At 38.5% G+C, this 22,377-nt stretch overlaps 1 protein-coding gene across 5 annotated transcripts in view; it reads right to left on the reverse strand.

Moving 5' to 3' along the window:
* The window catches only part of LOC138751620 (dual 3',5'-cyclic-AMP and -GMP phosphodiesterase 11A-like), a 272,213-nt gene that overhangs the window by 104,905 nt on the left and 144,931 nt on the right, over positions 1-22,377 (reverse strand). For all 5 annotated transcript variants that reach the window (XM_069914141.1, XM_069914140.1, XM_069914143.1 and 2 more), the window contains 2 exons: positions 11,990-12,057; positions 8,874-8,966 (listed from right to left, as the gene is read on the reverse strand). In XM_069914141.1, coding sequence (XP_069770242.1) covers positions 8,874-8,966; positions 11,990-12,057 — 161 coding nt within the window. The remainder of the gene's footprint in view (positions 1-8,873; positions 8,967-11,989; positions 12,058-22,377) is intronic.

Raw genomic sequence — 22,377 nt, forward strand, 5'->3', positions numbered from 1 at the left:
GAATTTTGTTTTAATTTTGTACTACATGTTGTACTCAAGATTGGGCTAACTTGATATACATGACTATAAACAATTTAATTCCTTTATGGAAAACATCCAAGTACATTTCAATATACATTTCTGGAGTCCATTTTAGCAAGGACTATTATATTTGTGTCAAATGCATTTCAATTAGTAGGCACACATTCACAAATTCAGAAAACCATAACAGCCACTACATGCAAATTTTCCCCCAGTGATGCATTTATAACCATGTCCTATAGGGTCATCTTCCAAAGGAAAGGAGACCAGAATGACCACTGGAGAGAGTACACTGACAATGTCTCCAAGAGCTCTATTCACTGGATAGGTATTCATCACAGTAATAGCACCTTAGTTTGGCTGGATTGAGCCAGTGGCCCAATGTGGCAAGGACTGGTGAATATCTGCCAGGTCCTTGCAAAGGTGGCCCATTCCCAGATATTTTCATTTTCTCAGTCTATCTAATGTCTGTCCAAATCTCAGTGAGGCCTGCTGTTTGCAATAAACTACTCTTCTTGGGATTGAAATAACTTTTTAGGAGGCTGATGCTGTTTTCTTACAGTCTTTAATCAGCTCAGAACTATAGATTGTTCATGACTCCTTAACAGAGACTCATTAACAAGGCAAGGAAGTGATGACATCACAGCTGCCATTTCACTGTCTCATAGCCTTTGCTAAAACATGCTGGGATCACATGGCCAAGCTCCCACTGGAGGCATTGGTCATGGGTTTGATATGCAAGCACAGGTCATATCTGCTGCATTTCAAATTGATGCCCCGTTAGCTAAACTGTGGCACTTCTGTTGTTAAGACTCTCATCAGCAAATAGAATCCTATTAATATCATTCTCTCTACACGACAAGAAACTGGTATGTGATCTGGCTAATGCCATATTCCTGGGCAATACATCCACTGAAGGTCTCCATTTGTCCTCATCTATTGTCATTCTCCTCCACTAACTTCAGCCTCCTCTACATTCATCTCCTGCTGAGGTCTTCAGGCCAGGATTAAAATTCTCATCATGATCAAGTTGTGGAGAATGTAGTAGGTAAGGGCAAAGTATCTTGATCTCTCTGGGGTGGCACAAACATCAGAATCTTAAGTTGAGGACCCAAGGAGAACCCTCCATGAATCTGCTCATGACTCTGGTTCTCAGGAACATGTCACCAGCCAGATTACATACCATGTAATCATGTAAAGACAAAGGTGAGAGCTGGGGAAACTTAGGTTATCATTCTTTCCCCCAAAAGGCATCCCTCTATTTATCACATTGGCTGAAATATGGTGAGCATTACTGTGAATAAACGAATTATGTGAGTTCCTCAGAAACACAGCAGGAAGTATGACTCTTTTGTTTTATGATGCTCAGGGAGTGATACGCCTTGCAGTTCTATAACTTCCCAGTATTTACAAACCAACCTTTGGATCCAGTGGTGATTTCACTGTTAAGTCAATGAATAGTAACCCAGAGATCTGGTACAACAATTGAAAGATCTGAGTTCAAGTCTCACCATGGCTGCTACAAAATTCATATTCAGTTAATAACTTGGAATTAAACAGAAACAATCAGTTTTAGTGAAGCCATTTGGTTCACCTATGTCCCACAAGGAAGGAAATCCTCAACTGGTCTGTTGTACTTGTGATTCTAGAGCGGTGGTTTTCAAACAGTTTCTTTCCACTCACATACCTTCTTAAGCAATCCCTATGCGTGCTCTGTGATTAGTAAGTGATTGCTTAAAGTGGTATGTGAATGGGAACAAAAAGGTTGAGAACAGTCCAGAGGTTGTTTACTAGGTTGATCCCTGGGATGAAGGGATTGACTTATGATGAAAGATTAAATCGTCTAGGATTATATTTGCTCGAGTTCAGAAGAATGAGAGGAGATCTTACAAAAACATATAGGATTATGAAGGGTATGGATAGGATAGATGTAGGAAGGTTTATTGAGCTGGCTGGGGAAACTAAAATGAGAGGACACAGTCTCAAGATTCGGGGGAGTAGATTTAGGACAGAGATGAGGTAAAATAGTTTTTCCCAGAGAGTAGTGAATGTTTGGAATTCTCTATCCAGGGAAGTGGTTGAGGCTGCTTCATTAAACATATTTAAAATTTGGTTACATAAATTTTTACATGATAGAGGAATTAGGGGATATGGGGAGAAGGCAGGTATGTGGAGTTAGGTCATAAATTAGATCAGACATGATCTTATTGAATGGCGGAGCAGGCTCGATGGGCCATTTTTGGCCTACTCCTGTTCCTACTTCCTATGTTCCTAAGTTCCTAACCACTGCTCTAGACCCAAATGTTACTGAAATATTTTACTTGAGAAAAATTGTCATTGGCCCATTTCCTTTGGAGTTATGAAACCGTGCACATAACGTGTCAATTAGTGGCTTCAAACTTTTTCTTCCCACTCGTATACCACCCTAACCAATCCCTTACTAATCACAGAGCACCAATGGCATATGATTGCTTAAAGTGGTTTGAGTTTGGAAAGAAAAAGTTTGAAAAGCACTGCTCTAGACCCAGAGCATTATATTTTACTCTGAAATTGTCACTGGAAATGGTCTAGCAAGCTATTCTGTTCAGAGATAATAAGAGATGGGCAATGAGTGTTTGCCAGTGAGGTCAGAAAATCAATAAATAAGTACTGCATGAGAGCAGTCTATCACTCCCTGAATCATCAAAGTTTTCAACCCTCACAAATTGATGAGCTCATTCCAAATGTTATTCTCTCCTTGAGGAGAAGGAAATGAAGTCTGGTTTTCTTGAGAGAAAAACATCAATGGCATCCCTGCTGCTGAGAGTAAGTTGCAAATAGGGGAAATAAACAAGATCCAGCCACTGACACTTTGAATAATCCACCATCAGCAAGTTCCGACCACCAACAATCTTGACCTCAAAAGACAGGTTATGGAACTTTTACCTGTACTTTTCTCTTTATCACTATACCCCTTGGTTTTGCTCTATTGTTCTCTTTCCACACTCCCACTAATTGTATAGTATGTATTGGTTGATTTACCTGGACAAAACACTTCACTGCAACTCGGTCTAAACGACAATAAGTAATTTAATTCAATCATCTTGGAATATTTTCACTACCAGATACACTGCTTCCTGGATAGAGGGAGGTAGAAACATGGCTCCTTCTGAAAACTTGGGGAGAGGATCTGCCGTGCAGCCTTCAGGCATGTTTGCTTTTATTCCCTGCCTCTCTTATGTCTCCAATTCAAGCAGCAGTCTATGGCACCACCACAGCAGTACAAAGAAGTAATTTGGTGAACTCATGGGACTCCCTACCATAAGAACTTGTTGAGGCCAATTCATTAGATATATTCAAAAAGTAAGTTGTAGGTGACCCCTTTGGCTAAAGGGATCAAAGAGTATGCAGATAAAGCAGAAAGAGGGTAGTGAAGTCATATTGTGTTCAACAGTAACCTCTGCAGAAACTGTGATTGTAGGCAAAGCACAGGAGTTCTGGAGAAACACCCCTACCCCTTCTTCTTCCTCCTCATACATTTGCTTCCTATGGATGCTGCAGGATCTACTGAGTTTCTCCAGCACTTTTGCTTATTCTCCAGCTGTGATCATATTGAATGGTGGATCAGGCTCAAAGTGCTAAATGGCCATCTCTTGCTCCTAGTTTCTATGTTTCTACATCAGTTGACCTCACTCAGTGTCATTGAGACACTCTGGACTGCTGGCAGCCTCTGAACTCAAATACGACACACTGCACAAGTGAAAAGTAACAATGAACAGTTTTAAAGTGCCTGATTCACTGTCACTTCCTCTTGATTGTTCATCATCTGTTCTAAACAAATGTCCTGTGTAATGTGCATGGCAGTGGCAGATGCAATTTCACAGGCAGCACCATTTCCATGATTTACTTACAAGGACGACACACAACATTACACAATGTTTAAGAATTTCTAAACATTTTTACCTTTTCATTTCACTGGGATATTTTGTGAAAAATAAACGTGACTGTCTTCACAGGTGAAGGACTACCACAGAACTTCACGAAAAACCACATTATCTTGTGACATGTGCACTGTAATGAGATATCTCTCTCTCCCTCAACACTGATTCTTCCTCCACTTGATTAGTTTGTTTTTATACAAATCATTAAAATTGAAAAGATGGATCCAAGAAGTGTAATCAGATTCAGATTGACATTGAGTTGGTGGAGCCATTGACCTCTTTGTGGAATCTTTGATCTCTCATCAACCGCAAGCATGTAAAATAAATAAATAAATATTATCAATGATAATAGACCACTCTGCTGACCCCTGCATTAGAGGAAGTGAAGAAAAGCTTGGTATTTAAAGGTTTTCAATGGAACAGGAGGTGGGTCTTTGAAAGTAAATTCCAGACTGTTTAGATAGTTGAGGGAAAGCCAACAATTGTGATGAATGAAGATATAAAATGAGCCTGAGCTGGGGGCGTGGAAGGTGCTGAGGATATGTAAGACGACATCAGGTTACAAGAATAGGGCAGAAGTAGATTAGAAAGGGCATGATCCAGAATAGCTGAGGTTTCAAAAATGGGGATGGAAACTGGCAGTCATGGAGCGAGTCCGAGTGGCCAAATTCAGTGATGATGGTGGTGTAGCACTGTGCTTTGACAAGGAACAGCACGAGGCAGAGTTATAACTGGTCAATCCTATGAAGATACATGTAATGGATTTTGGTAATGGAGAAGATATTGCTTGGGAAATCGAGATTGAATCAAGCAGAAAACCCAAGTTGTGAACTGTCTGATTCAACCTGACATAGAGAGAGTGTGGAATAGAGGGGAAGACTGCAGAGTTTATGCAAGGCAGGAAAGTATGAATGTTCTCCCAATGTTTAACTGGATGAAACTGCAGTTTATCCAGCACTGGATACTTGACAAGCAGTGGTCAAGGGAAGTGCAAAAGAAATAGAAATGATGTATCTTTGCTGGCAATGACACCAGTTTGCCCTTGTTCACTGAAGATATCCAGAGGTGGAATTCTGCATCACGAAGTATTGTTGAAAAATCTAGGGTCAAACATCATTCAGACATGACGCCCAGAGCTTTAGAGCTAGAATTCAACTTTTGGTACCAAGAACTTTAAAATAGTTCAATGCTTGGTAATGGAGTAACCAATTTTCAACACTTCAGGATAAATTGAATGTGGATTCCCATTCTCTGTAAATAGTCCAGTGAAAGGTTATTAAGCAATGCAATTTCATTCCTATTATGGAAAGGTCAGCAAAGGACCAATGATTGAAGTTTTTTTTTTAAAAACTGAGCACAACCATTTAATCCCCAGGGAGCACTGCTTTTAGGAGGGAAGGGAGAAGTATTAATCAGAATCCTATTATTATATCTGATGGCACCAAGAATTGCAACTTCTTAAGAGCAATTTTACAGGATTCAAATCCATGCAATTTCAGCAGAATGGTGTCTTTTCCATGCAAACATCTTATTATATAAAATAACTCGATCAGCCATACAGATTTTTCCCTACACCAGAAATATTTAGAAATCAACCTACAGAATTATATTGAGTATTTCAATTTTCCACCCACAAAAGAATACCTGCTGTAATACAACTCCAATGAGCAAAGGAAGTCGAACTTTCACAACCAAAAGGCTAGGTAGAGTGTCCAGAAATTTAATCAGGACATCTCATGTGTTTTTTTTTTAATTTTAATGCTAAGTAATTCAGGGTTTGTATACAAATAATGAGAAACAAAACTGCAATCCAATAACATTTTGCACAAAATATAATGTTTGCATGATCCCACATACAAGTTGTGTATGTATCCCACATACAAGATGTTGCTTTCAGGGCATTAATGACACAGCAGTGTATATGTATCTCTCTATCTCTATAAATTGTTAACAACTGATGCCTCTCCTGTGAAATTGCTTTACCAGTATGTAATTAGTTCCCGGTGTTGACCATCTACAGGAATGCAGGTCTGAATAAGCCCTGAACCTACACAATTTAAAGAAATAACTAATCATTTACAAGCTTGTTAGGGATTGAGATGGAAGCAACGTCATTTAATTCATCAGGGCTGGAAGACCTATTTGGAGCAAGTTTCGATGAGAAGGGAGGTGAAAGCAGCTGGGCATCATTCATGGTTTAGTAATGATTCTGCTGGACCTTCTGTATGATCCAGTTTACAGAAAAGGCCAAAAGGAAGACAAAGGACACAATCCCAAAGCACCACCTCCAAGAGTACTCTAAGTACCTTTAAATAATCTTTGGAAAAAAGACATTCAAGTACTAAGGTTTTTCTAAGGGAGAGATGACAGTATCACCTTTTGCAAACAGTCCTACCCATGCAAGGATATGTGAAGGTGAAATCATTTTCACTTTGAAAACATTCTCCCAGTATCAGCAATAACACCTCACTGCAGAATTTATTTGCTCATTCTTGATAAGGAGGCAACTGATGTTACCTGCATGTAACATTGCCAGGTTGCTGCTTCCCTTATAGTTCAGAGATTGGTGTACTCCTCTATGTCTGGACTCCACATTTAAACCTGATGCACTCCATAAACTGTAAATTCCACTTCTTAATATTCAATTTTTTGTAAAATCACCAATAAAATATGATGTGCATCCAGAAAGCATGGATTAGCATAGAAAAGGAGACCAAAACCAATGATGACCTAATACAATGTAGACATTATCTTTCTTTGGATCGTTTCCACTACGGCAATGTATATGGTCACCACAGCATTCAAATTTACACCATCCATGAATTAATACAGCTGCTAACAACTTTTGAAATGATACCAGTATATACTACATATAGTTTATTTGCACCCTTCATAACTTAATGAGGCTACTTCACAAAACATGATTAGTCTCAACACAAGGTGTTCAGGGCACATACATTGCAATAGGCAAGGACCAGGTCACAAAAGAGCTCAGCCACCTCATTTATCCTTTCACTTGATCTTGTTTTACTAGTTCAGCTAATTTAAGAGAAATCCTAACCAAAGGTCTGGATTCCTCAGATATCATAAGTAGCTACAACTCTACCATCAATAGAATCAATGGACCTGAGCTATTGATCCAGTCAGCAAGTTTCAGTTCCCACAATAGTAGTCTGATTACAAGTCAAATTTAAAAAGAAAACTCAGGAAATAAATCCATAAAAGTAACAGAGATGTTCTGAAAACCCAAGTGCTTCACTAATATTTCTTAAAGGACATTGATTTAATTCCTCACCATGATAGAAGATTTGCTCCATGCCCATCATAATGTGATGCATTTAACATCTCAAGTGGCTCAGCAGGTCAATGCAGACTAATAATGCAATGGTCATGAATTGCTGAAGTGAGAATGTTTTTTTTTTCTAAATTGCACCATTTGGCTCCTGAAATAATAACCCACAAGATTCCACCGATCTACTGGCTTTTGTTATATTAGCAAAACAGAATGAGCTGGCTATTGAAACGTTTGTTTCTTTATTGACTTTATTTTATCAGTGAAGAATTATCAAGAAATATTTCCTCAGCAATACCATATATCACGGGACAACGACAATTTTATTTCCTGAACATTTATGGATTTTGGGCTGCTGATCAAAAATCTTACAATGTTCCCATCACATACCTTTTTTTTGAAAGAAACAACCTATTTTTTGTTATTTCTGGTCATATTTTAGGTTATACACTGTGTTAGCATCATTAGATGATTAAACATGCAAAATTCAATAAAAGTTAATATAATGTTTCTCCATCTTCTTACATGATACAGATGATCTGAAATTATCTGTGTTCATTACATAACATAACATAACAATTACAGCACGGAAACAGGCCATTAGGCCCTTCTAGTCCGCACCGAACCAAACACCCCTTTCTAGTCCCACCTCCCTGCACAATGCCCATAACCCTCCATCTTCTTCTCATCCATATACCTGTCCAACCTTTTCTTGAATAATACAATTGACTCCGCCGCCACTATTTCTCCCGGAAGCTCATTCCACATGGCTACCACTCTCTGAGTAAAGAAGTTCCCCCTCATGTTACCTCTAAACCTCTGCCCCTTAATTCTTAACTCATGTCCTCTTGTTTTAATCTTTCCTCCTCTTAACGGAAATAGTCTATCCACATCCACTCTGTCTATCCCTTTCATAATCTTAAATACTTCTATCAAATCCCCTCTCAACCTTCTACGCTCCAAAGAATAAAGACCTAATCTGTCCAATCTCTCCCCATACTCCAGATGCTTAAACCCAGGCAACATTCATCTTGAAGTTGTCTATCATAATCCCCAATTATTTTTTTTTTAGGAACCAAAACTTTTGAAAATGTCAAAAGCAGCTAAAATCATGCACTCTGAGTAATTAAGAATAATAGTTCCATATCTTGAATGCTTGACTTCTTTGATAGCTGGGAGGTGAGGATAAAGATTAATCGTGTCTGTTATAAAGGCTTTAATAATATTGAGGAAATTTAGTTCACAGTGCCTGTGAATTTCTGGGATGAAGGTCCCATGACTAATGGAGAAGGGTGCTGGGAATATGGATTTTATTGAGTACGAACAAGTTGTACTTTCTGTCAAGAAGATTGGGAACCATTAATAAAACCCACAATAAACCTATCAGTTTTGCTGATATTGTATGTGAGCCAAAGCAAAAGGGGTCTGGATAATGAGAGGCAGGATGAAATTAAACCAGTGTGCTTAGTGAATGGTAAGCAATGCTTAGAAAGTATCAAAGAGCTAGTATTGAAGAAATTGAGTTCCTTGTCATCTTCAAAATGTATATATACAATATTGAACAGTACAATCTTTATTCAACCATTGTTCAATAATTTCCACAACTGTTTAAAATATTATAAATTTAAAAACCTACTGACATCAAGAGCCACCGTTTGCTTTGCCCAGGATTTCTTCACTTCATTGTACATTATTGTATTGTTGATGCCAAGACCACAGAAAATGACAAAGGCCTAGAGTAAACATCAGAAAACACATCAGGACTTGATAGATTTTGGACAAAGTTAGAGTTGCAACCTTCAATAGTGTCTTACAGCACTTATTTTAGGTATTAAACTTGGCTAATGAATTCATGCTAAATATTTCAACATTTCAAAAATATATGAAGTATTTTATCTAATTAGATAGAAAATTCTTCTTTTAGAATAAATTCTGAATGAAGAAATGAAATTACTAGTGCAGATAAAAAGCACATTTCCAGAAGTTGTATTTCCTTGGCACAAAACAGAGTACAGAAAGTTTAGATCCTGTCAGATTATTACTAATATACTAGCATTATCTACAATTATTATAGATTTATGAAAATTTCTGGACAAATTATATTTCTAATACCCATTACTTTGAATAGGTTTGCTTTGGGAAAATTATACCCATCCAGATTATAAGGACACAAGAAGAGAATAATTTATTCCTTTTACTTCGAATGTTCACTTTTACGATATTTCAGTATTTGAGTTTTCAGTTTTGCTGATGCAAAAGCAACCTGTTAATTAATTCTTCAAGTGGGAAATACAATCCACATAAAATTCAATGCACAAAGGATTAATTCAATATGCATACATTGGATTTTCCATAGGGCTAGTCCCAAACAATCCTTTGTTATTCCAGCAGATATTGGTGAAAAAAATATACATATTATTACTGTAAAGTTATATGGAAGATTAGAATAACCATGGAACTTCAAGGAATTGTGTGGTATCATGACAAATAAGCAGAAAAATAACTAAACGCTCACCACATTCATTTACCTATGATAGAACATTTCCACATTTCCTATCAATACATTTTTACTACACTAATTGATTTGGTAAAGTTTTGATTAAATGTGTTCACTTATTAGAAAAGCCGCTGAGTCGGCCAATGTCTAACCCCAACTATAACTGGTCTGGAAAAGCTGGCAAAGTGTTGCTAAACTGGGATTCTCCATTTTTTAACCTCCTAAAAAGAAACTGTGAAATATCTGCAGGATGATATAGGAGTGTGAAAGATACTTGTAAATGGTGATGGGGTGGGGGGTGGTGAATGAATTGGCTTATGAAGAAATGTTGTGTGTTTGGATCTATATGCATTGGAGTATAGCGAAGGAGGATATCTTATGAAAATGTTGAGTTTTGTTTTGAGGAAGATTGAAAACAGATGCTGAGCAGATTTTTCTCCCTGAAGGGATACATTGATCTGGTGGGTTTAATTTTAGAAGAAAGGGATACCCATTTCAGATATTGATGTGGAGAATCTTATCTGACATTGACATGAAATTTTAGAATTCTCTATCTCAGAAAGCCGTGGAGGTGAAATCACTGAATATATTAAAGAATGAGATGGATAAATATTTAAACTACAAGGAAATTATGGAAGAAGGGGAGAAAATACATATTGTTGAGACCAAATTTGGACCACCCATTATCTTACTGAATGACAGAACAGCTTTAGGGGTCAAATTGCCTACACTTATTACACAAGAAACTGCACATGCCAGAAATGGAGACCAAAAAAAACAATCTGCTGGATGAACTCAGAGGGTGAAGCAGGGTCAATGGAGAGAAACAGAATTATTGCTCTGCCAGGTTGAAAATTTCACCAACTCTTCTAAGGCTTCTAACTGAAACATCAACAATTCCCTTTCCCTAAACTGATGCTGATTAACACACCAAATTCCTGCACCATGTTATTTTATGGCCTACTGTTGTTCTTGGTTTTTATCCTACTCACTGTGAATCACAGGCAAGTTAAGTAATATCGCAGATGAAATTGATATGACTTGATAGCTATTTGCAAAAGAATGGTTGAATAGTGACCAAATGTTGAAACTACAAATATGCACAATGGAATAAAAGGGTAATTCTAATTTGAGAAATCATTGGGATATGGAACGCAAAGAGAGAAATTCTCACAATATCCAAATAAGTGGCAGAAAAATTGCTGTGAGTTATTAATAGGCTTCATATTAGTGTTGCCGCAAAAGGCGTTCGTTAGGAAATAAAAGATGCATGCATCAGAGGTAAAACTGTAATAATTTGAGACATTAGTCATCTTAGAGGTGCAATAAACTAGCAGTCTAAAAATCACCCCATCAAATACAACCAAAATAGCTTTCTTAACTATTCAGGGAACATGCTATTTTAGATCATTTAATGGATTAATTAACTAGTTCTCTTCCAAAGGAGACTTTGTGAAATGTGGAAATCCCAGGTCATTCTGACAGATTTGGGGCCCAAATCTCTGTGTATGAATTTTATTGTGACATTGATGTATATGGACTCGTATGAGAAAGCAACTTCATTTTGGATGTCTCTCTGTTTTACGACTTAGTGAAATTCTGCATTGCCAACACAAAACATTTTGAAGGTAAGATTTCTTCAACACAATGCAGTACAACAAGATATCCATTTCTGGGTAACAAGTTTGCAGAAAGAAAAATCAAAACTCTCTCCACTACTAAATAAAATAATATTTCATTGTCATATGATATTGCAACTGACAGACCAAAACTACAATTCTGTTCCAAATCTGACAATGCTGATACAAGCAGCACTTTTGAAATAGCCACCTCCCATAATAATGTAAAAATAAAAAACCCTTCAAAATTTCTAAATGGTACAGAAAAAAAGGATATTTATGTTAATGGTCATAATTTGAAGTGCTTACATTGTGATTAAATTAACCAGTGCCATTGTTTTTCCATTAAGTTGGTATGAATATAAACACCCATGACTGCCATTGTTGCACAGTTGTTTAGAGCCTCATACTAGGAACAACTACCATTACCCAATCAGTTCTGTGAGAGAACATTTTCTTTTTCCATTTCATAGAACTCCACAATGTCTATTTAAACATGAGCCGCCTTGTGCAGAAATCAGTTTTGACCCTAAAGTATCAAAATCTTCTACGTATCATAGAATGGGATGAATATTGCATTTTTCAATGGGCACAATTGTCATTTTCAATCATGAATGCACAGAGAAATAAATAACCTCACCTCAAACAATCTTTGATCAGCATCATCAAATGTTTTCCTATCCAGCCTGTTCAGTATCTGAGCAACGCCTGCAGTAAGAAAAAGTTTAAACATCATTGTTTCTAGCATTTGAAGAACTTTATTTTGATCATTATTACTGCATTCATATTACAGCTTACCTGTTCCGTGTCATAAAATGAAATAATTAATAGAACAATCTATTCAGAATACTATGATTTTATAGACGTGATTAAACACTACACTAATCAATCATTTTAATAAAATATATTCTGATTAGTTGGCAAATGCAGCCATGATAATCCAATGACACATTACAAACACATCACAGGCAAAGCCCTCCCCACTACTGAGTATATCTGCCTCAGAAAGAAGCAGCACTCATCAAAAACGCTCACTACCCAGCACACACTCTGTTCTTGCTGCTGCCGTCAGGAACGAGGTACACATGTCACAAGACTCGCACTGTGGCAGCTTGCCTGGCTGGAAATCGAACTGGCTCATGAAGTCTCAGGCAGTGCAATGACATCGACTTTGGCTAGGTGTAGCACGGGGGGCGGGGCTGGGAGCTTCTAAAAAGTGCGTGGTCTGACAGTAAACTGCTGTTTTTCGTTTGAACTCAACTCAACTATGACCCTTCAATTTGCACTGTAATTCAGCGAACGGCTTTTGGACCCACAATGGACAATTCAGCAGTTTCCCCTCAAACTGTCAGTGTCTGGACAAATCAACCAGGCTGAGGCACAATTCCTGATTCATCAAATAGTGGCAGATGCCACTAAATACTACTATGTGGTAAGCACCCTTGACAAAGGAATGGCAGGTCGAGTAGTCAACTTGCTCTGTGATCAACCAGATCACGGCAGGTATCTGGCTCTTAAAGACCTACTTCCCAGCATATATGGTTTCTACAAATGTGAGCAAGCTATGCACTTCCTGCATATGGATGACTTGGGTGACCACATCCCTTCAGTGCTAATGACGGACATGTTGGCACTGGCAGATGGTCATAAACCTTGCTTGCTCTTTGAGCAAATATTCTTATAGCAGATGCCAGAAGATATCCACTTCATGTTGGCTGATGAAGACTTTGCAAACCCCTGTGCGGTAGCTGGCCGTGAAGATATTCTGTGGTGCGTGAAGCAGCAGGACAGATGCTCCACTGAAATTAGTGCTGTTTCACGCCCAAAGGCCCAGGCTCAACTCGCACCAGCAACAAGGACACACACAACTCCCAATAAAGAAGTCATCAAGATAATGATGGGGTTCTTGAGTACACCGTTGCTGACCATCCTGTGCATTTCCGCTAATAGCTAAGGCAGCTGGTCATTGTAACAGCCTACTTTATGTATGGGAAAAGCTCTCCTGGCACAAGTTTCTGGTCAATACAGGAACTGAAATTAGTGTCCTTTCCCTGATTGGGCCCTGTTCTCATGGCAGTTAACAAAAGTACAATCCACACATACAATACACGAACCATATCCTTGCAGTTTGGCAGTAACAAATTCTATTGGAGGTTCACACTGGCTGCAGTCTCTCAGCTGTGTCTTGGAGCAGACTTTCTCAGAGCTCACTCGCTGCTGGTAGATTTAAAGGAGCACAGACTGATAGATATAAAAACCTTTCCATCTTTCCACTGAGGAGAAGCCAAACTACCTGCCCCACATTTGGACTCAGTGGTGTACTCCACTAATGAATTTGCCAAGGTTCTTGCGGAGTTCCCAGACATCGTTGCACGACAATTCTCCATGGCCGCACCCAAATAATGAAGGTTCACCCATGTGCACGTCAACATCGTCAGCCCACTCCTGGTGTCATGTGTGTCAAAATACCTGTTCACTATTGTGGACAGGCTCACTAGGTGGCCAGAAGTAGTACAGTTGTCAGATTCTTCTACCGAGTCTTGCACCAGGACACTTGTATCAGCCTGGGTGTCTTGTTTTGGTCTTCCCTCCCACATCACCTCAAACAGAGGTCCACAGTTTACCTCTACACTATAGAACACATCATCTCGACTGCTGGGAACACTGCTCCATTGCATGACAGCCTACCATCCGCAGTCCAATGGCCTGATCGAAAGATTCCACAGGCACCTAAAGACTGCATTGATGACCTCCCTCCAGTCACCAGACTGGACAAATAAGCTACCATGGATACTCCTTAGTATGTGGCTGCACCCAGGAGGACCTCCAGTCATCATCGGTGGAATTGGTATACAGGGCTCCGCTCTTCATACCTGGAGAATTTGTACCAGCAACCCGGGGACAAGAAGAGTCACCCTCTGAAGTCCTAAATAAACTGTGAGAGCAGCTCGGCAAACTGGCCCCAGTTCCCACATCGCAACATAGCATCATGTCATTCTTCGTCCTGAGAGACTTAAATAGCTGCACATTTGTGTTTCTGCATAGAGGTGAGCATGGACCACCCCTGCAATGGCACCTGAAGGTCCATTTAAAGTACTGTGGCATAATGGCACAACCTATGTGCAGGACATAGATGGGAGACCAGAGACATTCACAATTGATCGCTTTGAACCTGAACAAGCCCGTAGCAGTACCACCAGCGCACAAATGAGGGAGACGACTTGTTTTGTATGTGTGAGTTCTTAAGACAACACATGGATGAAGGAAAAGGTTCTTTACTTTAAAATTGATATGAACAGCACCATGAGTCTACAAGACTTCATTACAGATCCAGCATACTGTGTGTCTCCTGCTCTGTATCAGCCCCTGGTGGCAGCCAAGTCTAATCAAACAGTAAGGCATTGCTAGATGCCTTGCATCCATGATCACTATCATTACATCTCCCTTTCTTCAAACAAAAGCAGCTTACTTTTAACTAACATGTTTCTTTGTATAACTGCAATTTTAACTTTAATACCAAGAACTTACATTTTCATTATTATCAACATTGTTAACATTTTTTAAGCTTGTTTTGTGTGCTTCACATTGAAGAGCGAATAAGATAGCATTACTTCATTCTATAACAGTAGTCTTTAAATTTGCTCAATGAGTCTCTTAGGAGGATTCACGTGTCTTGACGACCTCCTGATTTATTGTCCTTGAATCCGAGTTCTTTGAACCTCCTCACTTTCTCCCCCTCTTTTGTTTTAAGGAGGTTCTCCTGAATGGGTAGGTTTGATCTTAGCGTACATCCCATAAAGAGTTGTGCTGGGTGACACCACAATCAAGTGGTGTTGTGCGGTATACTAGCATGCTCTGGTAGAAGTCTGTTCCACTGTCTTTTGCCTTGTTCATCAGTCTTTTCACTGTCTATACTGATTTTTTTTCCACTAGACCATTGGACTGTGGAAAATAAAGACTTGACGTGGTGTGTACAAAGTCCCATTCTTTGGCAAACTGTCAGAACTTTAAATTACAAAACTGGGATCCATTGTCTGTGAAGACCTTGCTTGCCATGACATTTCTGGAGAATAAGGCTTTCATACCCGTTATTACAGTATCTGAAGTAGTGGTGTTCAATTTACACACCTCTGGATAAAGGGAGTGTATCTTATACTTTGTGACCTCAAGATAATCCTTCCCTTGACATTCGAATAGGTCAGCACCTACCTTCTTGTGGCTTTAGTGGTTCTGTAGGATTGCTTGATATTTCTGGCATATTGAACCGTTTGACACTTCATTTGTAATATCTTTGTTGATTCTTGGCCAGTACATCACCTCTCATGCTCTTTTCTTATACTTTTCAATTCTGAGATGTCCTCCATGGATCCTTTTCAGCATCTCTTTTCTCAGACTCTTTGGGATAAGGATTTTGCTTCCTTTGTAGATAATGTCTTCAACCACTGGTAGTTCTGCCCCACAGTTCCAGTTCTCTGAAACGTCAGATGAGCAGTCCTGCTTCATGTTGGGCCATCCATCCAAGATGTTTTTACCCCAGTTGTCTCAGTGTTTCATCTTTGTTTGTCTCTGACTTTATAAGTTCAATTTTTGCATCTGATATGGGCAGTGCACTTGTGATCATGTCCATGAAGGCATTCACATCTTCATCCATTTTTATGTTTGCAGTCACTCTCGTGTCAACAGCTCTAGACAATGTGTCTGCTGTGTACATTAGCTTACCCGGAGTTTACACCACATTCAATGTATAGTGTTGCAGCCTAATAATCATTCTTTGTATTCTAAGTGAACATTTAATGGATTCATTTAATGGCATTTGGAACAATGCAATCAAGGGCTTATGGTCAGTCTCTACACTGATTGCTAGTCCTGACACAAACTGATTAAATCTTTCACTGGCTATCACTGATATGTGATGTTGAGCAGTTCCTTTTCAATTTGAGCATATCACCTCTCTGTGTCTGTCATTGAGTGTGATGCATACAAAATGGGTTGCCAGTCATCATATTTTTGCAGAAGAACTGCACCGAGCCCACTATGTGATGCACCTGATGATATCTTGATGGGTCTCGCTGAGTCGTAAAACCTCCGAACTCGTTCCTCTGTGAGCAGTTTCTTTAGTTCCCTCCATGACTTTTCATGGTTGTGATTCCACTCCCATTCAATGTTCGTTTCTGTTCGTCTTCTCAATGGAGCCATCTTTTCTGAGAGGTTGGATATGATTTTACCCATATAGTTGACCATTCCATTAAACCTCTGTACGTCCTTTTTGCATTGTGGCCTTGGCATGTTCCCTAATGACTGACACCTTTCTGGGATCTGGTCTGATGCCATCACTGCCAATAATATCTCCTACATATGTTAGTTCTGTCACCCTGAGCTGGCACTTCTCTCTATTCACCTTCAGGTTTGCTTTTCTTGTTGCTTCCAGCACTTTCCTTAGTCTCTCATCATGCTCCATTCTTGTGGTTCCCCATAATATGATGTCATCCATTGAGGTATCACCTCTGTCCAGATGCTCATAGACCATATGGATAGTTTTGTGATACACTTCAGGAGCTGAGGCAATTCCAAATGGTGACCTTAGGAATCTGTATCTGCCAAATACTGCCAAATTGAACGTGCACAATCTCGATCTTGCTTTATCCAATTTCACCTGCCAAAATCCTGATGACGCATCTAACTTGCTGAAAAACCATGCATTTGCAAACTGTGACATGATTTCTTCATGCGTCGGAAGTTTAAAAGTCTTCTATATTTATTGCTCCGTTTAGATCTCTTGGATCCAAGCAAATTCTAAGCTTCCATTCTTTTTGTCCACAATGACGAGTGAACTCATCTATCTTCTGAATCACATTCAGGCTTTCCACCCTGTCCAACTCTGCCTTTAGTTGCTTTTGAAGTGCAAATAGAACTTTTCTGCATGGATGTATTATTGGTGGCACACGTTTATCCACTCTGATTGTGTGTTGTCCCGGAAGGCAGCCTTGACCCTGAAATAGGTCATTGTACTCTTTCATGAGTTCATCATAGATTGTCTCTCCTTCACTTTCCACAACAAGGACTCTTTTTACCAGGTTCAGTTTCTCACAGACTGTTAAATCTAGTATAGCCTGTACATCCTTTGGTACCATGATGAATGCTAGTATGTGCTCTTTGTGCTTGTGTTTCACTTTGACCATGCATTCTCCTTACAACTGGTATATCGGTACCTGAATATCCTATCACCATCCCTTTTGTTCCATACATCTTTGGTCTGGGTCTAATCTTCTTAAAATCAGTCTCTGATATTATATTAATCTCAACATCCAGCATCTGTTTTCTTTCTTGTTTTCAGACACAACATCTACATAGAATTTCTCCATCTCCCTTTCATCTACTGAATGAATCTTGCTTTTGTTGCACATATAGCATGTTTTACCATATGCTGGACACTTGTTTGGTAGGTGTTGTGTACTGCATCAACGACATGGCTCCCAATTGTCCCTTTCATTTTTGTTTGCTGGCCACGCCTTTTCTTCCACTTTGATGCACTTTTTGTTAAACAGTTTATGTCTGTTGTTCCTCACTGCATCCATGTTGCAGCTAGTTTCACTGAACAGCTCTTGACTGCAATTTTACAGTTTATGCAGCCCTTGGTTTTTTCCAGGTCTAGATTTTGCTCTCTTAGCAGTCCTTCCTTAGACTATTATCTGGAATATCACACACAAGCCTGTCTTTTATCAGCGAGTCAGTCCACCAAATTCACACGTTTTGCTTCTGTTTCTCAATTTAGTTACATACTGATCAATAGTTTCCATTTTCTGTACACGTAAAAAATCTGTGCCTCTCAATTGTCACATTTAGGACTGCAGTATGCCAAGCTACTCCCTTTTACAATAGACAACCTTGCCTTTAGAAAATGGGAAAAAAAAGGGATTAAAAGAATAGAAAATTGTTTTTCAGGAAGTAGATTCTTATCCTTTGAACAAATGAGAGATAAGTACAATATAACGGGAGATACAGCGCTGGCATATTACCAACTGAGATCCTACTTGAAAGATAAATTAGGAAGCAACTTGAGTTTACCAGAGGGAAGTAACCTTGAATATGTGATTACAGATACAATGTTAATCAAAAGATTTATAAAAAATATGTATATTAAACTGCAAGAAAAGGAAAATGAGGAAACAAATGGTAAAACTAAACAAAAATGGGAACAAGATTTAAATATAAAGATAAAAAAGGAAACATGGGAGAAGTTATGCTCTGGAACGATGAGAAATACAATAAATACGAGGCTGCGTATGATACAATATAATTGGTTACACAGACTATACATTACACCGCAAAAGTTAAATAAATGGGACCCAACAGTATCTGATAGATGTTTTCGATGTAAAAAAGAAAGGGGAACAACAATTCATGCAATCTGGACATGTGAGAGAGTAGAAAAATTTTGGGATGATCTCAATCAGATATTAAATAAAATAACAGAAAACAATATACCAAAGAATCCAGAGATCTTTCTCCTAAGTAACATAAAAAATAAAGAATTTGGAATTGACTTGGAGGATGCACAAAAAAGATTTGTTAAGATAGCCCTAGCTGTAGCAAAAAAATGTATTATGTCAACCTGGAAATTGGAAGATAATTTGAAAATACAACAATGGTATATAGAAATGAATAAATGTATTCCATTAGAAAAAATAACATATAGTTTAAGAAATAATATTGAAATATTCGAACAAGTATGGGAGCCTTACATTAAATACAATAGCGAAAACCTACCGGGAACAAACATTACCTAAGTTGATGGAAGGAGAAGAGAAGAAAAAAATGGACTCAGTAGAATTTCTGGTGTATTTTTGTTGAATGACAACATTGTCTAACTGAATTAATGCAACCTAGATTGTATAACTAAAATGGATGAGAGGGGGGAGGGATGGGGGGGTGGCTTGGGAGGAGGGAGGGGGGAGGGAGAAAAAGTCACTGTAAATGTGTGGAAAAGAAAAAGTGTATATCATGGCTATTGTGATTTATGGTGTGAAAAAAAAAAAATTAAAAAAAAAAAAAAAAAAAAAAAAAAAGACTGCAGTATGCCTCAAACAGTTTCATTTTTTTTCTAATTTAATTTTGTCTCCTCCAGCAGCAAATGTGAAGTTATTATACACCTCCAGGGCTTCATCACCCACAACATGTAAGAAAACTGACGCCTTAACTTTATCACTTTTCTCGTCAGTTTCGACTGCCACTAAATACAATCCAAAATGCTGTTTTAATCGGTTCCAATTTTCAGCCACATTACCTGTCAGCTGAAGTTTCACTGGTGGATGTAATCCTTCCATTTATCACTGTGTTAGCTTCTCTTCACTGATCAGTTGCTGACTTTAGATTTTACCTTTTAAAATATTTCCTTCTAATTTCCTACTGACACCATGTTTCATCTTGTATTCATGTGTGTGAGTTCTTAAGACAACACATGCATGAAGGAAAAGGTTCTTTAAATTTTATATGAACAGCATTATGAAGCCATAAGGCTGCAAGTCTCCATTACAGATCTAGCATTATGTGTGTCCCCTGCTCTGTCACCCCCTGGTGGTAGCTAAGTATAATCAAACAGTAAGGCATTGTTATTGCATTGCAACCACTATCTTTATCATTACACCACCCAAACACAGCAGGAAATCAGAGAGAGACACTGGCATTAGAGCCTCTGAAAGCCAGTTCTATGGGGGTGGGGGTGGGGTGTGGGTGGCATGTGGCAGCTCACTCACCAGGAAATCAAACCGGCTTGAGAAGTCTCTGGCAGCACGATGACGTTACCTCCGGCTTTGCATGGCAGAGGTATTGCTGGGAGCCCATGGTTTTAAAATATGCACGGTTCCTACAGTCAACTGACATTTTCCGTTTGAACTCAACTTGACAACGACACTTCATTTCACAGTGTAATTCAGCAAACCACAGCCCCACCAGGTTCAGGTACAGCTGCTACTCCTCCACCATCAGTATCCTCAATGACAAACTCAATCAGAGACTCATTTAAGGACTCTTACTTGTGCACTTTATTGATTTTCTGTTTGTTCTCTCTGTATTGCACAGTTTATTTACATTCTTTATCTGTTTATAGTTCCTTTATCTGTTCACATGTTTACGATGGATAAAGGAATATCAGGGTTTTATGTGATGTCACGTATTTTCTCTGACAATCAATCTGAAAAATCTGAAATCTAAAGTAAAATACTGCAGATGCTGGAAAACTGAGATAGAAACAGAAAAGTGCTGAAGCTAAAAGTCAGCAGGTCAGGCAGCATCGGCAACAGGAAAAACAGGATTATTGTTCCAGGTCAGTGACTTTCCATCAAAACCAATTCTGGCAAAAGATCAAAGTTCAGATTTATTGTCAGAATACATACATCCCTGAGGTTCTTTTCTGGTGGGTGACGCATGGAATCTCAAGGATTAAACCCAATACAAAGAATTTAGCCTTTTTGATATTAGCTCTACATTTTTTTTTAAATTCTCAAGCTTTGAGACATTATGACACTTTGCTTCTAATGTTCCTGATCTGGTTCAGATGGTTGAAAAAAAATCAGTTAAGAGCACTGTATACAGTTTTACTCTGAAATTATTTTTTTTTAATTTAGTGATAGAGTAAAAGAGCATGGAATAGGCCCCTCAGTCCAACTAATTCATGCTGACCAGGTTGGCATTCTGGCATAGTTTTGTTTGCCTGTATTTGGTCCATATGATTCTCAACCCTTCCTATCCACATATCTATCCAAAACTCTTTTAAACATTATAATTGCATCTATTTCAATAGCTCATTCTGAAACTAAAAGGATAAAACTAAAACACCCTCTGAATGAAAATGTTGCCCCTTTCACTTTAAACCTATCTTCTCCAGCTCTAAAATAGTCTACCCTGGGAAAAAGACTGAGCATTCACTTTATCCATGCCCTTCATTATTTTACACAAGGTCACCACTTGGCTTCCTACACCCAGACCTAACCTATCTACCATTCTCCATAAGTCCTGGTGATGCTCCTCCACACCCATTCCAGCTTGTTGATATCCTTTCAAGAGCTGGGAAATCAGAACTCCACTCTATACTTTGTATTTTCACCAACTCCTTTTACAGCAGAATCATGACATCCCAACTTTTACACTCAGTACCTCACCCAATGAAGGCAAGTATGTCAAATGCCTTCTTCACCACCCTTTCAACCCAGTTCACTGGAGGCTCACATCTCCAAAAAATATATAATTTGTCTGGTTCAATGGCACAGCTGGTAGAGTTTCTTCATTGCAACCCAATTGGCCTTCATTTAACTCTGACCTTTGGTGCTAACTATGTGGAGTTTGCATTTTTCCTTATTACTATATGGATTTCCTCCTTTAGCTTCCAGCACAGACCTGGTGAGCCAAATGCTCTGTTTGCATGCTGTATCTTTCATGTACTATCTTACAGAAATATTAATTAAATATTAAATTCTGAGGTTAGTGATTGATCAGTCAAATAGTTCCATTTCCTAAATGATTAGGGTATAATTACATCATGAACATAAAATTATATCACTGAGATAATTCTTCTAAAATTGAACTAGCTTAATGAGGAGAATTCAAGGCAAGTAAGACAAAGTGTTTCTATTCCAGTGGAAACAGGGATGAAAAACGTGACTAACAGCAAAAACAGGGAAAATGCTGCTTTTCTATAAAGTTTATCCCAGGAGCTTCAGTGGAAGGGTGAAAGAAATACAAGATAAAACACTCAATGATATTACAAATAGTGATACTGACACATCACGAGAAAAAAAATTCACTATGAAAATAACTGCAAATTGACTACAATTATAAAATTTGAATGATAAAAATTTGAAGATGAGTTTTCAACTTCTTCAGGGAAATGTTCATAATCAAATTGCCACCAACCAGCTAACCTACTTGCGATATTGCCAACAGCACTGCATGATTTTCATATCACTAACCCCCCCCCAAAAAAAAGAGTTATTTCTTTAAGCTCTTTGAACCCAAGATGCTCATGAAAAACAG

This window comes from Narcine bancroftii, chromosome 1 (genome assembly GCF_036971445.1).
Source record: "Narcine bancroftii isolate sNarBan1 chromosome 1, sNarBan1.hap1, whole genome shotgun sequence".
NCBI classification, from domain to species: domain Eukaryota; kingdom Metazoa; phylum Chordata; class Chondrichthyes; order Torpediniformes; family Narcinidae; genus Narcine; species Narcine bancroftii.